At 37.1% G+C, this 18,885-nt stretch overlaps 1 protein-coding gene and 2 long non-coding RNA genes across 3 annotated transcripts in view; 1 reads left to right on the top strand and 2 right to left on the bottom strand.

The window, feature by feature from the left end:
- The window catches only part of erfl3 (Ets2 repressor factor like 3), a 48,022-nt gene that overhangs the window by 8,803 nt on the left and 20,334 nt on the right, over positions 1-18,885 (bottom strand). Inside the window, exon 2 of the mRNA XM_082149487.1 lies at positions 10,744-10,978. Coding sequence (XP_082005613.1) covers positions 10,744-10,978 — 235 coding nt within the window. The remainder of the gene's footprint in view (positions 1-10,743; positions 10,979-18,885) is intronic.
- On the top strand, positions 12-6,008 carry LOC309483593. The gene is made up of 2 exons (XR_014200598.1): positions 12-1,906; positions 1,945-6,008. It is a non-coding gene; the product is annotated as an uncharacterized lncRNA (long non-coding RNA).
- LOC309483591 lies at positions 2,106-8,653 on the bottom strand. Its single transcript, XR_014200596.1, has 2 exons — positions 5,360-8,653; positions 2,106-5,301 (listed from the first exon to the last, which is right to left on the bottom strand). It is a non-coding gene; the product is annotated as an uncharacterized lncRNA (long non-coding RNA).

Here is an 18,885-nt window from a genome sequence, read left to right as displayed (position 1 = left end):
CACTGTGTACAACGCAATACCAGCTTCAGATTGCATCATTAATTGTTTTTCCTAAAAAGTCCAAACCCAGTCACAGATTCATTCATAGATCCATTTAATTGAGATCCCTTCCCTTTATTACTCACATATCTTCTGCCATTCCCAAGTCAAGAGTCGTATACTGACCCAATAGCATACCTTGCAAACTAGAGCCAATCTACAATTTGAAGCATCCTTTTCATTCTCTGTGACCCAGAAGTATAGTTTAACTATGTTTATTTCAGAAGCATTTTGGCTATAGACCTGATAGTGAACTTATTTTGGAATAATCATTCATTCTTATTATTAGAAGAAAATAAGCAGTGATGCTATAAATCTATTATTAATATTTGAAAAGTTTTGTCCAAAGTTCTCAATATTTAAAAACTAAACATAAAACTGAAATTACATCATAGAATAGACCACTGCTGATCACTTCTTTATTGCACAATGCACATTTCTTGATATTAAGCCTTACAATGTGTTTAATATCACTAGTAAGGATAGTACGATCATTGTATAATAGTGCACCCTAAAGTAAACATGGAATAGTTCCACTTTAGCACAATCAAATATACTTTAGTTGAACTATTTATGGGTTACTAAAGTGCATTAAATACAAAATCATTTGTTCTAATTTGGCAGACTTTAAGTAAACCAATTTAGTATACCAAATACTTTTATATTAAGTACATAAATATGTAAATGTATTTTAGTATACTAAAGTATAAAAATATATATTTATACTTAGCATAAACTAAATGTATTTCAAATACATTTTAGTATATTTATTTTTCACTAGGGTTGACCCAAACACCTGCGAGTAAACTACACTTTCTTAAATATTTGTCTTGTTAAAACCAGATCAGCAAAACTGCATAATGTGACTTGTTTACAAAAAAATACACCATAAAGTCATACTTCTATGGCATAGAACAGTGCACTGAAAAAAAAATTGGTGTAGAAACAATTTTCAATCAGAAATTGCTAGTAAATGTCACAAACCATTACAAAGAAATGGCAATTAACACATTGAATTAAAATTCAAAATGTTAAGAATACCAACTAAAATAGTATTTTCTTGTAAACACACTCCAATAATTGTTATTTTATTTACAAATGTACAGTGTGTGTGTAAGAAGTGCTGCCCGCCCCACACATGTGTACCCGCTCTCTCAAACGCACTTTAAAGAGCATTTGAACTGACTTCAAAGCAGAAGAAAGGATTCTTTGAGCATCTGCAACTAGTGGCAACGACCCTCCTTCTGTCACACACTTACACACCTGTGAACCCACACGCTGGTGGCTGGTCTAACAGAAACAGTGAGTGCTGACCGATTTTCAAAGGATAGGATATAAAATGCCCATATTTGAACAGATGCTGGCAGATACATGTATTCCGGTGACTAAATGACTTTAGGTGGTACAGTCAACCGATTTCCAGGAAACAATCAGATTTCACTGGGTTAGAACTTGGATTAAACAGCAGATTATTAAAAGCTCTAGTTCGAGTCAATATTCTGTGACTGACAGGAATACAGAAGCTGAACAAACACAACAGCGATTCGTGGAATTCGCAAATCAGGGCCTTAACAACCTGCTTTATAAAGAGACAGAATGAAGAATAGAGAGGAGGAAGAAGATTATCAGTCAGATGCTGATGATGTACATTGTGCTGTTTTTTTTCCTGTCGTGTGTGTACTTGTTGCGCTATATTTGTGAGGGACTAACTGTGTGGAGAAATTCCTCACAAACTTTCCTTGCATATTTCTGAAAATATCCTTACAAACGTAAAACAAAATAATATAATATTATATATATATATATTTTTTTTTATGTTAACGTCTCCAAGATGCTTGATGAAACCTTCCTGCAAAGCTACAGTACTGTGAAAAGTACTGGCACTTGTGTTAAAATGCTGTAAAGTGAGAATGCTTTCAAAAATAAAATCACAAATTGAATGTATTTATGATTTAACTTCTATTAACTAATTCAAATCAATATATGGTGTAATGACCCTTTGCGTTTAAAACGGCTTTTGTCCAGGTACACTTGCGCATAGTTCTTCAGGTAGCTTTGCAGGAAGGTTTCTTCAAGCATCTTGGAGACGTTCCCGCAGTTCTTCTGGATTTAGTCTGTCTCAGTTTTTTCTGTTTCTTCATGTAATCACAGACGGACTCGATGATGGTGAGATCAGATCATACCGGCTGTTGTCAGACTCCTTGTGCATACACAAATCTCACTGGATTATTAGAATTAATGGCAAAAAGAATGTTTGGAAATGTAAACTGATATTTCCTACTGACACACTACTGCAAAATATATAAATAACTGACTTAAAACCATTTTTTATGGGGGGGATATTAACATGCCTAAGACTTTTGCACAGTACTGTACATATACAGTATATACACATATACACACACACACACACACACACGCACGGATATGTCTGAAAACAACCTCACAAACGTCAAATATCCATGCAATATCCTTTCTGAAAATGTATTCAAAAATGTTGGTAACACTTTAAAATAAGGTCGCATTAGTTAACGTTATTTAATGTATTAACTAACATCCTAACAATGAGCAATATATTTGTTACAGTATTTATTAATCTTTGTTAATTTTAGATAATAAAAATGTAGTCTGTCATTGTTTTTCATGTTCGTTCACAGTGCATTAACTAATGTTAACAAATACAACTTTTGATTTTAATAATGTATTAGTAAATGTTGAAATTAACATTAACTAAGATTAATAAATGCTGTAGAAGTATTTTTCATTCTTAGTTCATATTAACTAAGGAAACCTTATTGTAAAGTGTTACAAAAATGTATTAAAACATCCTCACAAACTTCAAAAAATATACTGACTCACAAATGTCTGAAAACATTTCTTGAGAGAAGAAAAAAACTCTAAACGAATTCTCACATTTTTATGAAAATCAAATTAAGTCAATGGGAGCCCCTCACACATATACAGGTTTATGTATTAGCTATACTTTGGGCCAAATTTGTTCCCAGAAAGTAGTAAATATGACAAAACCTCACTGAGGGGACATTTGGGGCACATAGTCATTAAAAAAATTCTAAAGAATATTATATAGGGTTATGGTATGGTTTAGGGCTAGTTAACAGTTCTTAAACTAGGCTGTATATAATGAATAATAGTTCTCATTTGGATAGTAAATGTGTGTGTGAGGCGAGAGGAGACAGTGGGGAAAAAAGTGAAGTGATGGGGTGGGGTGGGGTACGAATGGGCCTGTGTGGCTCTAGGGCGGATGGTAAACGGACAGTGAGATCCACTCCATCCATAAGCTCAATTGAGAAGCCAGAGATAAACATCATGTTTTGTACGCTGCGTGTGTTAGCGCGTGCCACTGTTGCACTAGTGTGTGTATGTGTGTATGTGTGTATCTCCACCCACTAAGCTAATAAAGAGCTCATTCTGTCCCTGACAATAAGACCCAAAACTGCCCTCAAATACACACGCGCACACACACGCGCATGTCGTCATCCTCCTCCAAACAAAGAGAGCTGTTGTAGGACAAGGCCTCTGACCCACTCTTTCCACAAGTACACACACACTCACACACAGAGTCAATCTTAATCAAATCTCCAAAGAGTGAAGAAGAAATTATGGCTGGCCACTTCAATCAACATCACATCGGTTCTGATGCTGATGACTGCATTGAGAGCATCTGACATCAAAATAACATCACAGACATGTTTAATATAACGACAGACAGACCCAGACTTTGACTTCCTGTTAGCAATGAAAAGAAAAAGGTTTAGAAAAGTTTGAAGGAAGAAAAAAAGGGGGTATTACTGTTTTGGACCCCATTGATTTTCATTATATGCTCTAAAACAGCTGAAACATTCTTTAAAATATCTTCTTTTGAGCTCCCCCCAAAAAAAAAAGTCATATAGTTTTGGATAAGGTGAGAAGGTAAGTAATGATGACAGACTGCATTCAAACTGATCAAATGACTAAAATTGCAGTCAGTTGGCTTTGCCAAGTAAAAATTCTTAGCATGGAGCCACTATGAGTTTAAATAAACAGGTTTTGGTGAGTTCTGTAGTTGGGACAATTATGACAATAGTGGGGTGAAATCGAATAAGGAAGGGAATGAGTAGTTGGGCGTCCATTGTGCCCAGAGCCAGACGGGAAATGTCCTGACGTTCAGTGGAACATCAACAGTGGGACAATAGAATTCCATTTTTGCAGAATTTCCACACGTGTGTGGCAGGAAGGTGATGAGTCAAGTCCCAGCGGGCCGTCCGCAGGAGAATATCATTGAAACAACACCCCTAACTCCATCAACATCAAGTCAAATTCCAGTCAGGATTAGAGCATTAGCCCAGACTTTTATGCATGCCATAGAGTGGCCAAGAAATGTCTGAAAAGGAGCATTTGTTCTGGAATTAAGGGACGTCACAAATGTGTAGGGTTGAATGTGAAAGCCCTGTTTTGAGTTGAAAAGTTTCAGATTGAAGGTATGAATCAGATGGAGGAGTACAGTGTGGGATTGTGTGGGGTAGGGAGGCGGTGTAGATGTGGAGGAATGGCAGTGAGTCATTGGCATCATAAGAGAAAAAAAGAATGGAGAGGAAATAAGACAGGGAAAAAAGAAGAGGAACAAAACTGTACTGACGTCTTACAGGTATTTTCAAAGTAGTTGAAGGTGTATTAACAGAAAATAATTACGACTTGTTTGTAAAACACTTCACAGGTTAAAAAAAACCAGCAACACATTAAGGTTAAATTCCTTAATACCAGTTAATGCAAGCTGTTAATGTTAATTTATACAACTTGAAATGTTAAAATGTATTAGCATCTGTGGAAATTAACATTAATATTGAATAATATTTTTTTAACAGCATTTGTTATTGTTAGTTAATGATACCTAATGCATTAAAGTTGGCATGAAATGAAAATTCAACTTTGTAAATGCATGTAAGATTTTATTGAGAATGATTCATGTATTTAAAAAAATATTTCTTGATCTTGTAACGTGTAATCAAAATTCGGTTGAAATGACACACTTCTCTCATATCACATATCATATGAGAGAAGTGCGTCATTTCAACCGAATTTTGATTAGGCCTTATTTGAGTAGGCCTATGCTGGATTTTAATCATTTAGTCCACTTAAACCCAAGCAAGCTCGTATTTATTTTTGAATACAATGCCCACAATTCAAAATCCAATCAACAACCAATGGATAGAACCATGCCTTCATTTTACATCACAATACGGATGAAAAGATCTGTTCTTACTTCTGTTTCATTGCGACTTTAACTAATGTTAATGAATTGCAACTTGCAGTAAAATTTTACAATAAAAACAAACATTGTGTTTCTTTAAAATAATGCTCTTACAATGGAAGTCTCTAGGGTATTGCACTGGGATAAACATTACAATACACCCTGTTTCACAACACAAGCCACAAGACTTAAAATCACATTGTCTATACAAAGTTACAGACCATATTTCTTCAGTCATGTAAACCCTGTAACTTTTTCATGATATGTGGGAGACAATTTAGGTAACAACATTATAGGTCAAATAACACACATTTGTACCAAAGAATTAATGTATGCACTTCAACAAAAATACAACCTACACACAATTCTGCTTTTAATGCCTTGCCCTGTAGACTTCCATTGTAAGCGTATCACAGTAATGTGCTGTTTACTCTGACTAAGGTCCACAGAGAGAGGAGAGAGAACAGAGGACTCAAATGAGAAGTTATGTGCGGCTGCTTGACCTTCTGACGAGGGCAATGCAAATATCTCCTGGCCAGAACGCAGAGAGGAACTCATGCTGAGAATGATCAAAGGACAAGGTCTCTATCTGACAGCAAATGACGGTCCACCCCGGTCCAACAATTACCAGTTTCAGGTTTCAAAACTCACGTTGTGCCACTCTGTGTGCAGTGTTGCCAGATTGAGCAGATTGAATTCACCAAATTGGGCTGATTTTGATTACATTTTTTAAAATGTGCTTAGGCAGGTGGTCCAAATCTTTTATGATGATTTGGGGCACATTATAAAGAAATTATATAATGAAGAAATTCAATGACAAAATGTGTGGCCAAATTCACCAGTATGTTCCATACATGTAACTTATACTTAAGAATTGAAAGATCCCCAGTGGTGAAAAGATTTTAATGTGGTTTATACGTCTATTTGGTGTTTTTAATATGCTTTAAGATAAACCATGTGCAAATCAACACCATTGCTGAGTATTTTCTCCCTGCAGTTGACCAAAGACAGTCTCAAAAACGCGGTTTGAAACCGACCCCGTTCTCTACGTAACAAACATGTTTTAACCTATCACTATTAACGTGAGAGCGGGCTTTAGCATATCATTAACTATGCTGTGAAGCAGGGGAGTCTCAAGAGAAGTCAGGTTATCCTGGGATATTGTTCTGTTGATATGAAAAATCAGGTACATTTAGTAATTTAGCAGGTGAATTACGTATATGATGTATATTATGATCCGTCTTTCTTGACGTTCTGAGTTGTTCAAAGCATTTCTAAGGATACTGATTTTTAGAAGGCATCTGTCTGACTCTGAGATGGTGAACGGGAACATGGTTTGTGTAACATTAGAAACACATTATTAGCTGTTTGATGATGTAGTCAAGCCAAAGGCTAATCACATATATTACCAGTGTGTCCGACGTTGTAAAGAGCGATACATAAAACGCATCACCATTCTGATGCATCGACTTATAGACGAGCCTGTATAATTCGCTCTTCTTCTTCTGAATCAGCATCTAGTTCAAACATGTATGGCTGAATTAAACCCAATATTTTAACTTGCCATTGTGTAGCATTTACTACAGTTGAGCGAGTGGATCAGGTATTCTGAGCTGGCGTGAGTGAGTGGAGGCGGGGCCTAACTTGCATATTCATGGTTCAGTCAGTGTAAACTAAATGGAGCAAGGGTGTAGAGTTACATTCAAGCTATTTTTAAAGGAAAAAACTTTAAAATATGTAATTTTGGTGATCAAAGATGAGTTTTAAGCGATAAAATTACTGACACCAGGGGGACTTTAACAAGTGACTTAATAAGTGTGGCAATAAAACAAGTTCAACTAAAGCAATCTTAATGTCAAAGTGGGAGGAAATGTAAGAAAACCGACAAAAGTAAGTCATCTTTCTGATGCTCATTTAACACTTGACCATGCTTTAGACAGAGGCCTGCAGAGATGCTGGGAACCAGTGCTTCCAGGATGCTTCCAGAATTTAGCAATTGTGGCTGTCACATTCCTCCATATTTAATCATTATAAGAAAAGAGCATTTTTATGTGACACAAAAACAAATTCCAGTCCAAAGGATTGCAGATCCTCTCTAGATTATCACACAGACATACACAGAATAAATGGGCATCCGCTGTAACTGGTTTTGGGAGCTTCGACTCACCTAACCAAAAGGTACATACAGTTTTTGCAATTACGCTCAAATTAGAATTTGGAATGACAAAATTTGGCACCCATATTTGTGTGAGTATGTGTGTTTGTCTATGTGAAATGAGGATAATATCACTTAAATTACAGCAGAAAGTAGCTTGGCCTCTTAGTTATACTTTCTTTCAAACACAAAATACACATTTGTACAAGCAGGGCACACATTCACATTTGTAATAACAGAGTGAAGAGGAAGGTTGACATCATAGTTCAACACAGCTGTCTGCCTGTAAACAGTTTACACTTCACTCTCATTATACTTTCTATTTTGTTAAAGAATACATTTAAGCTCAAAATCTGATTTTGTAAAAACAAACAACAGGCTAAAAACAGAGAAGACGAGAAGTAGAGTATAACTTGGATTATCCAACATAAGTGGAAGAGCTTTTAAGACAGTGTTTATGTCGTCTGGATAACTGATGGGAAAAACACAGCAACACATACACACCCACCCACACGCGTTAATCCTTCAGTACACTGATAACATGGGATCTTGTCAATGTTTGCGATCATGCAAAATCTCCTTTTCTAACGAAAGCTCCAACTGTCTCCAAACTGCCCTGGATTACATGATGTGATTCCTTAAATCCAACCCCATAACACAACATTACACACTATTTCTGCATAGTCTGGCTCTACTTCTGTGTTCAGTAACAGAAGGCCTACTCACTGGTACTAATAAATACTTGACAAATTAATGAATCACATAAAAAAAAAAAAATGTTTAAGTAACATATGTCAATCAACAATAAACCGCTAAAGTACACCAGGCCGTGGTAGTCAACAGCTTTATTAACAACTTCACACTCAGAACCGGCCCACAAAATTGGGAACTGCACCATGCAAACAAATTTTTGGGTGTCTCTATGCAGTTGCTTGATTTGCATAAATCCTTTAGTCAATTGTGTGTTAAACATAGCCAGCACATTCAAATAAATAATTATTTAAGCAGCCACAATGTAAGTTAAGGTTTCTTGCATCAAACCAGTCATTTTGTTTAGTTTACGTCATTTTTAACCTTCTTTTTGACACTTAGAATTAAACAGGCAACATTGTTTAATTGTTCTTTGAAATATGGTTAAAGTGTATTGCCAAACATGTTGACAAGCATTTATGGTAAACTAAAATACACTTCAATGTAATGGTTTTTTTTGTCCAGACTAGTGTTGTCACGGTACCAAAATTTCAGTATTCGGTACCGATACCAGTGAAAATCCACGGTTCTCGGTACCAATTTCGGTACCAAAGCTTAATTTAGATTAAATTTACATAATTATATTAAAGTGTATATCACAAAGATGGAAACTGTAGTATTAAAAACACTTTACAATAAGATTCCATTTGTTAGATAACATTAGATAAAATGACCTAACAAAAAAAACAATAGTTATATACTGTCGCAATTATTCTCCTTTAGGGGTTAATTTAAAAAATACATTTTTAAAATCAAAAGTTAACATTATTTCTGTTAACATTATTTAATGCACAATGAATGAAGTGAACAAACATGACCAATCAAGTGTTTTGTATTAAATAACATTCACAAACATTAATTAATGTTGTAAAAATATTGTTCACTCAATGTGTTATGTTAGATAACGCATTAAGTGATGTTAATGAATGGTATCTTATTGTAGCATTACCAAACTATACAGGAGATAAAATATGTTTTATTTGACTTGACTATACTTTTATTTAATCCAAAACTGTATTCATATTTAACTTTAAAAGGGCTTTTTAAACCTGCTAAGAGTTATCCAGCCAAGAATAAGACAAGAACTGCTTTTCTGACGGACTGATATTAATGACGGCTTTTTATTTCTCATCTCCATAAATATATCTAGTAGTAAAGCTAATGCAAGAGCTAGAAATCAATTAATAGGCCTATGTCACACTTCCTCGTCGTCATGGAGAGCGCAGTTCGCACAAGCGTTTGTACTCCCGTGGCGTCTGTCGTTGCTATACATCCATGAACGCACATGGAAAAGCGAGAGCGCCGCTTCTATTATGAGCGCGCTTGCCTCGCGCCATTTGAAATAACGTATCTGCACGCGCAAAAACATCAGCACCACATCAGCAGCAGCACCGCCGATCGCCATCAGCGCTTTTATGAAGAGGACGCAACTGCACGCGCTTCGGGCATGCACGCGCATCAAGTACCGGGTTTGAGAAAACCTGGTACCGTGACGTTGAAAAAAAATTAGTACCGACTTGGTACCGAAGTACCGGGTCTTTTGACAACACTAGTCCAGACGATGAAAGTCAACAGGGTTCTGTGTTGTGTAGACCTCAATTCTCTTTAAAAATATATATTTTGTGTTCCAAAGTAGAAAGAAATGCATAGAGAACAACATGAGGGTGAATAAATGATGACAAAACTACTATCCTTTTAACAAATAGCACATCCACTCTAGTGGTCAAACTGCACTGGATCATGAACTGATGGAAATCAATAGAGTGAATGATTGATTAAGTCTAGCGCAGAACCCTTGTGTGGAGTAACTCCGCTAACATATGAGGTCTGCCCTGAGAAGGCTTCAAAATAAATGCAGAAAGTGGATCACTCTCCATCCACTTTGAGGATCAGAGCTGATCTGCTAAAGCAGGTGAGTCAGAGACGAAAATAGAGGTACAAATGAACAAATGCAGATCAGGTCAGAAAATGAAGCGAAGGCTAACACGGTCAGCTGCTCAGAATACATTCGCCTGTCTGTCCTTTAATGAGATTGGCTCCTGCACAGGTAAATGGACTGGGATTAGTGAAAGATCAGACTCTACGCAGTTATAACTCTCCAGCGACAGGGTCAATCCTATAACGCAACACAAGAATTGGATGATTTCGCTGCTTCTGTTCTTCTACATTTAGACTGAGCAGAAATAGGCCTCAGTTTTCATTGGTCAAACTAAAACTGTACAAGATTGCACAATTTAAATAGTGAATGGTTAAAAGGTTGGATGTGTTTGAAGCTGAACCATGTTTTGAAATTATTAGCTTATTCTGGTTGGTTAAGAGATAGTATAAGGAGGAAAAAAAGGCAACTTTTAAAAGAGCCTTTACCTGGCCTACCTTAGTACTGATAGGTCTGGCCTGGTTACCGAAAAATCATAGGTTCATAGGTTGTACACAAATCACTTTACCCCAAGCTGCTCAAGGGGGATTGTGCCTGAAATAAGTGTACTGTAAATTGCTCCAGATTAAATTACCTGCTTAAAGGCAAAGACAAAAATGACAGAGAGAGTCTTACCTGAGAGCTCTGCTGAGTTTGTCGTAGTTCATCTGAGGTTTGCACTTGCGGGCGCCCCAAAGCCTTGCCACCTCATCAGGGTCTTTGATCACAAACTCCCCGTAGTCCCCCTGCCAGGCAATCACATCATGATACTCCTCCTTCCTCAGCAGCTCTAGGATAAAGTGCCACAGCTGGATCTGTCTGGAGCCAGGACTGGACTCGGGCTTATAGGCCCAGTCTGGGAACGCAAACCCTGCAGAGAGAAGAGAGATCAGACTATAGTTGATATGTCCACATGCAAAGTTGAGTAATATTATTCATTGACTAATAAGGCCAATGATCATCCCTTTCAGTGCTGTCATCATCCTCTTCAGCAGGCATGTCCACTATATTGTGCACTCTCAGTCTCTATATATCGTCACATATCTTATCATCAATCACTTTGAGGTCAGTTTTAAAGTCACCAGCAATGCCACTCTCAATCTAACACAATCTGATGTGTGAAAGCTCTTTGCATTTTTAGAAACAAGAAATGATTTGAAAGGGCTGCCGAAAGAATGGAGGGTGTCTAGTCACTGAGGGTGAGAACGGGTGAAGTGTGGTCAGGCAGGGTCGGTTTAAGTTGAGGCTGGTAAAGGTCAGATAGGGTAACGGCTCACAGTGGTTACTCCACAGCTGATCCTCTTTACTCTACACTCAGTTTCACACTCATATTTTTTTACCAGGCAGTTTTGCTTTGTGTTTTTAAGTTGTCTGAATTTTCACTAATGAAGCTACATTGAGTTTAGCTGCATTTACACCTTCTTTCCATTATTTAATTAATTCCTGTATTATAAAAGGTATTTTCCGCCATGTCAAAGCTCTGTAAAACATTCTCATGCATACATTTAAGGCATTTGGGATCATTTTTTATCCAAAGTGACTTAAAATTGTATCAGTTCCTGCTGTCCCAGAGAATCAAACCTACAATCTTGGTACGCTCTACAGACTATGGACACTTTTAAAACAATCTTTTTATAAAAAATTATCCAAAGCAATTTACTCAACAACTTCCGACAATTTACGGATGCTTAGGAATGGGCGAATCACTTTGTCTCGGTGACTCAACAGATCTAAATTACACACTCAAGTGGTGGTTTTTCCTGTTTTTTTACCTGCCAACAACCAGAATGTTTTTTTCTTTTTCTACAAGACAGGAATCCAGAGAAATCCAGTTGTGTGTTTTTACACCTGGACTGACTTTTATCTTTGTACCTTCAGCAAATGAATACATTTATTGTATGACATCCTATAACCTCTACTGGCTCTCAAAACATCACACACACACACACACACACAAACTCTCTCTCTCTCTTTTTGAGGGTAGTGTACATCTGATTGCTCCTTTAAGAGGTCAAATGTACCATGCACTAGAGAGCAAAGTCTGACTTCAGGAACTACAGACAGGGATCTGGTTTCACAGCTCACATTCTCTCTCTCTCTCACACACACACACACACACACACACACACACACACACACGAAAAGGATCCTTACTAAGAAGTTTGAGCTAAATTCAATATGTGTCAAACTCCCTGATGAACAATGAAGAGGAGACACCATGAGTCACACACTCACTCACCAGCAGGCACAGATACAGTTACTGCTCTCTCTCAACACACATACAAAAATGTTGTTGATTCACATTCAGATCTACGCATAGAATCACACATACAGTATAATTCAACACATCCAGGAGAGTCCTGATTCAGGTGCGATCTGAATGAATCTGCTGTGTGAGTCGACTGATTTCTGTGTGTGTCTCAGAGTGGGTGGCTGTTACCTATGCAGAAAAACTAACGACAGTGAGGTCATGTTTTAGGATGAAACCTCTTCAGGCACTCTGTGTGTGTGTGTGTGTGTGTGTGTGTGTGTGTGTGTGTGTGTGTGTGTGTGTGTGTGTGTGTGTGTGTGTGTGTGTGTGTGTGTGTGTGTGTGTGTGTGTGTGTGTGTGTGTGTGTGTATTAATCATGCTACTACAGACAATTATAGAAGGTTCCAGCATCAATGCTCAGTAATGGTCCATGTTTCACACCCACATCACATCTCATGGCACGTCTCTGCATTTCTCAGAAATGCACACCGATATATACAAACACACACAGATGTATGAGCACATTGCAACCATTCAAAAGGTTGGGGTCAGTAAGATAAAAAAAATCAGTAATATTGTTAAATATTAATACAATTTAAAATAACCATTTTCTGTTTTATCATTTCATTTTTTCTTTTTTCTCTAATGGCAGAGCTGCATTTTCAGCATCATTACTCCAGTCTTCAGTGTCACATGATCCTTCAGAAATCATTCCTAATACGCTGATTTCTGCTCAAGAAACATTTCTTCTACTTATTATTATTATTAGTTGAAAATGGTTGTGCTGCTTAAGTGTGGAATTTATTTCAGCTTTTATTTTAAATAGAAATCTTTTGTAACATAAATATATTCTGTGTTAATGGTTAAATTAAATTTGAGTAAAAAAGCATGTGTAATTAATTGAAATCATGAACCAAATACACCGTGACATCATTTTATTAAGTTTTTAGGGTCCAATGAAATCCATATGAAAGGTTTTATTGGTAACACTTTAGTTTAGGGTCCAATTCTCACTATTAACGAGTTGCTTATTAGCATGCATATTACTAGGATATTGGCTGTTTATTAGTAGGCTACTTATAAAGCACATATTTGTCTGCATGACCATATTCTGCTTCCCTTAAATCATACCCAATACCTAAACTTAACAATTAATAAGCAGTAATTACGAGTTTATTGAGGCAAAAGCCATAGTTAATAGTGAGAATTGGACCCTAAACTAAAGTGCAATTTAGTGTGAAAAAGTTTTATTTCATCAGGAATTCTGTGTTGATTTATGATTAATTACAAATTTACATGAAATGGTGAAATGCTTGTGAAGTGAAGCACTGGAGATGAAGTTCGTTTTTATGTCCTTATAGTGAGATGCTGAAAACACCATGAGTGTCACGCATGCTTGAGAATGTATGTAATAACCTAGTATAAGACTCTTTTGTTCAGCAAAAATGTAATGCTGCATCAGAACAACCTTAAACTTAGTTGTTGTCAGTCACTGTGAGTCTTATTTTCTGTGGATGTGCACTATGAAGAGATTTTGTTCCCTTCAAATCTGGAGTTTATGACACTAAACCTCTGTAAATATAGTAAATCCAAAAAAATTCAAACATAAAAATAATTATTTCATAGGGCTCTCCTAATCAGACGCGGCCTTACCTATGTTTCACCCGTTTCAATTGAAACAGGCCCCGCTCTCCAAGGGGGGCCCCAACAGACCAGCAAAGTCCCATTCATTTTCTCCATAGGATAAATGATTTTCAGCCATAATGTCTAAACCATCCAAGGTAGATTGACCACGAGCTACGAGGTTGTGAAACTAAAGTTTCTGCTCCTATAAAAGCCACAAGGTACGAAATCAACCTTGTTATTTGCGATCTTCTGGAGAAATACTACACTACCCACAATTCTAAGCAAAACACTGACGTCTCTGATTAGTCGAACTCGCGCCGCAGTTACCATGGCGATGTTTACCGCCCCCGCGAACGGCTTAAGCGATCTGAAATGAAGTATAATATCGGTAGTTTATATGTTTATACCTTTGCCTTTTTTGCCGTTAGGTTAAAATGTTACTTTGAGCAGGAAAATATTTTTAAGACGAAATGAAACGTACATATGCCAGTGGTGCTGAAAAAAGATAAATATCGGACAACATTGTTAGTAGAACAAGAACATGACGATGAAGTTCCTACCGCTGAGACAGGTGAGGGAGATGCCAGGGAGAAAGCCCCGTTTACTCGATTAAGCAGTGAAGTTGCCCTGCGTGAAAGGGCGATGCTTATTCCAACGTAAAACGCTGTATAATTGTATATCATTTTAATCAAATAAGGTTGGATTATTTTTATGTTGAGCTGCCTGTTCATGAAGCTGAAAGTGCACGTAATAAAATAATATACCATTGATGCAAACCAACAGGAATCCTTGCTTTTTCTGCTCTATTATGTTTATGTTTTATGTGGGTAGGGCCCCATATTAGTTATTGAAACGGGCCCCCAGATGCTTAAGGCCGCCGCTGCTCCTAATGTAAAAATCATTCCAAAATCTAGCTCTAATGTAATTATCAGGTTGTGTATTTTCTATGGCTTTGGAACCTGCACAGAAATGACCATTTCTTGGTGAGTTTTTGAATGTGAATAAATCCACGTGCGTGATGATGAGTTGTGTGTCCTGAGGAGCTGTGCGAGTGTCTTAATAACATGCTGTGTTGTGTGAGAGTGTATGACCTCATCCCCCTCACCCTACTTAACCTTTGTGACCTTCACCCCCCCATACGCCCTCTTCTCCACCCCCTCCACCCCCCCACCCCAGGGGGAGACACTAGATCCCCATTACAGAGGAGAGAAGAAAGACCCACAAACACACACACACCGCATCAATAATGCAACAACCTGACTGCCTTAGTGTGTTTTGTTGGGAGATATTCTCTCTGTCCTGGGACGCCCGAGTTTGTGAGAGTTAAGAAGAGAGAAGAAAACTTAGAAAGAAGAACGCGAAGAAAACAGAGCGAGATGACAAAGAGAGGAGACAAGACAAGAAAAAGAATAGAAAAGAGAGGAGAGGACAAGAAGGAAAATAAAAGAGGGGGCCTGAGGAGGGAGTGGGAGAGAGGGAAACAATAGAGAGAGGGAAAGGGGGATGGGGTGAGAGAGAGAGAGAGGGATGAGATCATAGCTCTTCTAGTAGTCTGTTGTCACTCAGGTCAAATTGCCTGCCTCTCTCTCTCTCTCTCTCTCAGGCATCGATTGCACTCAAGAATGTAAATTTCACAGGAGCTTCAGCACTTTAGTCTTTACATAGGAAGTATTTGAAGAATTCAGAGAATCCGAGGAAACAACCGTTGTGCTCTGCATAGTGGCGTGTTTATAAATAGGCCGACAGAAAGAGAGAGAGTGACACACTTTCACACTTTGTAATATATTTTAAGACCTCATTCCACATTTTCCTAAAATGTCTGAGAGAGATCAAATGCAGGTGTTACTGAGGATGGCAGACATGCATATGTCACAGCCAAATTTAAATGTGAACTGCACACCATCAGATTCCAGGCAATTCTCTGATCTCTGGCTTAATCACTATCTCTGTAACAGAGTAGTCTCAATATGAAATTACAGTCTTTTATATTGCATTTTATGTTTATCATATTTTAATCATTTATTTGATTTCAAACTGTTATTTTTAACCATTTCCAAGTGGACTGACTGGTCTGATTTAGTCTGAAATGTAAGTTACTTAATTTTTTATTATTTAATTATATACTGGACTGTTTCATAAAAACAACAAAATCTCATTCGTAACCTATTTAACATTTTATACACTGTTTAAAAAGTTTGGGGTCAATATGATTTTTTTTGTTTGGTTTTTTATTCAGAAATGTTAAGGTTAACACATTTATAATGTTACAAAAAAAATTCCACAAAAATATTAAGCAGAACAACTGTTTTCAATGTTGAAAACAATAAAAAAAAATAAAAAAAAGTTGTACTCCAAAAATCTGAATATTAGCAAGATTTCTGAAGAATCATGTGGCTTATTTTTTTACATTTATATTAAACTAAGAAAGTTATTAGTCTTTTTATTTTTTATTTAAAAATCCTGAAAAAATCTTTCCGAACCCAAACTTTTGAACAGCAGTGTATATTCTTACATTATATCTCTTGTATTTTTTTCACAATCTGCGTGTGTATTGATGCTCAAGCAAAACTACGCCAATAAAGCACTTTGAAATTGAAATTAAGAGAGTGAGGGGACGAGAGAGAGAGAGGGGGGACGAGACAGAGACTCAAAATGACTTATCAAAAAGTTCTGAAGGAGTTTCTGTCAGGCAGCACAGAGGAGGGATTCAGCTGTTGGCCGGGGAAAAAAAAGCACAACAAAGACAGCTCTTTCTCTGTCTCCTCTCTTCTCAGATGGGAGCTGCCAAAAAAAATCGAATTTGGAAAAAGAGGATAGATAAATCAAATTCATCACGTTTTCGAATGCTATAATTTCATGCCGCTCTCCAAAACTCCTGCAGCCTTTTCATCGGTTTCCAACAGGACTAAATGAGCAGGACTTGAAAAAAAGAACGTCATTGCCTGTGATTTCAGTGGCAGTAGATCTTCGTGTAAAGTACACTGGACCTGTGACTGTTCCCTGGTCATTTTCACACCTCTGCTGAGACTGTGAGCAAGAGTGTGTGTGTGTGTGTGTGTATGTAAACTGATAGAAAATAACTCAGTGTGAAGAGAAAGGAGAGAGAACATCAGTGGTTTAACACTAACAGGTGAGTGTTAGGGCTGAATATAGCACAAAGTCAGCATTCAAAGTGTGTGTTTTGAGTGTGCATGAGCATGTTGAGACCAATCTCTTTGCAGTGTCTTATCCCTTTTCTACTAAAACTTTTTTTTTAAAAACCAGTCCGCGTACGAGACCTGAACGACATAACCTTCTCACAAACATCAGTGTTTGTTTATTTAAAATTTCACATGATTTAATTTAGTCTCTTTATGCCATTACAAGCTGATGTTACGAAATTATTTAAAGGGATAATATCATACATTTTTTATGTATTATTCATTAATAAGTTACTAATGTTGTGTCACAAAAAGAAACATTTCAGGGGGTTTTTAAAGCATTTTTTAGAAAAGCTTTGCTTCTGCTTTAAAAGCTTTGCTTCTGCATCTGAAATGCCCCCTTCGCATGTGAAATGAGCTGCAACGGCTTGTGAGTTCGCTGCAAATACAGTTTCTAACTGTGCGAAACAGCCCTGAAAGCTCTGAAATGAAATGACTGAAATGATCTTGGATCTTGTTCAAAGTAAACTTCGCCGTGTGACAAAATCAGATACAAAAATGTCCAACAGCAGCACTGGCAACCTTTTGGTAGAAAAGAGCGATGCACCAAAACATAATGAACTGATGTCATATATAATGCAAGAAAAAAGTGAACAGAGTGAAACCATAGTGACGTTTAAGATTTATTAGACAGCGTGTATTACAACTAATGAATGAGAGTGAACACGTATATGAAGAGGGTAGAATGTACTCTCCACTGTAAACACTCACTCACTCTCACACACACACACACACACACACACACACACACAAGAGTGGTTTCATTGTGTGCCTTGAGGAACGTAGAAATAAGACCAGGGGGTTAGTGGTGGCCTTGAACCTCCAAAAATAGACACAAACACTGAGGTTATTGTTTTAGAGAGAGAGAGAGAGAGAGAGAGAGAGAGAGAGAGAGAGAGAGACGTCAGAAAGAGCGAGCAAATCAAAGGAAGAAATAAAAAGTTAAGGGGTTTCACACTTTAACTTTCTCACAGTAAATTTCTTCCTTCACACACCAGTACTTCTGCAACCAGTTGCAGCTCTTTCAAAGAACCAAGAAAGAGAAAGAAAAAGAGGGTGGAGCGGTATGCGATTAAAATAGAAAATGTTTGCATAATTTCTCTTTAAATTCCTGCCACCAAAAACACCTGCACTCAGTGCAATTTAGCCCACCACAAAAAAATTCTGTCATCATTTACTCATCCTCATGTCAAGGCCGTAAACTTGTCTTGAACATTGGGGGGTAAACCAAAGTTTGTTTGTTTTTGCGAGTGGGGAGGGGGAATGCAGCAATTTTTTTTATTTAAAGGAATTAAATAATTAAAGGATTAATGGGGTTAAAAAGTGAATAAATAAAAAAAAAAAGCTAAATTTTTCTTGTCTTGTAACCTGGATATTAGCCTACTGTTAGTCACTGACCATTTATATGGTAAAACAGTTTCAAATATTAAGTTTAGCTACTTACATCTTACCACACACTCTTAAAACTAAAGCTGAACGTTGGAGTTTATCCCTCTTTTAAATCGCTTATGAATGCCCGAAGCGGCCGTGTGCATTTTACTCTCACTTTAAAATGCGAAATTTTCGAATTAGCGGCAATTCGGGGGAGGCAATTGCTTGAATGGTGGGTTCTTATTATTCTTAATGAAAAACACAACAACAAAACAGTTCAATGACAAACTCGCTTATATTAAACAAAACTTTTACAAACAAAATGAATAA

This window comes from Leuciscus leuciscus, assembly GCF_965113295.1.
Source record: "Leuciscus leuciscus genome assembly, chromosome: 20".
NCBI classification, from domain to species: domain Eukaryota; kingdom Metazoa; phylum Chordata; class Actinopteri; order Cypriniformes; family Leuciscidae; genus Leuciscus; species Leuciscus leuciscus.
The sequence above is the reverse complement of the archived record's forward strand: the minus strand, read 5'-3'. Positions and strand labels throughout refer to the sequence as shown.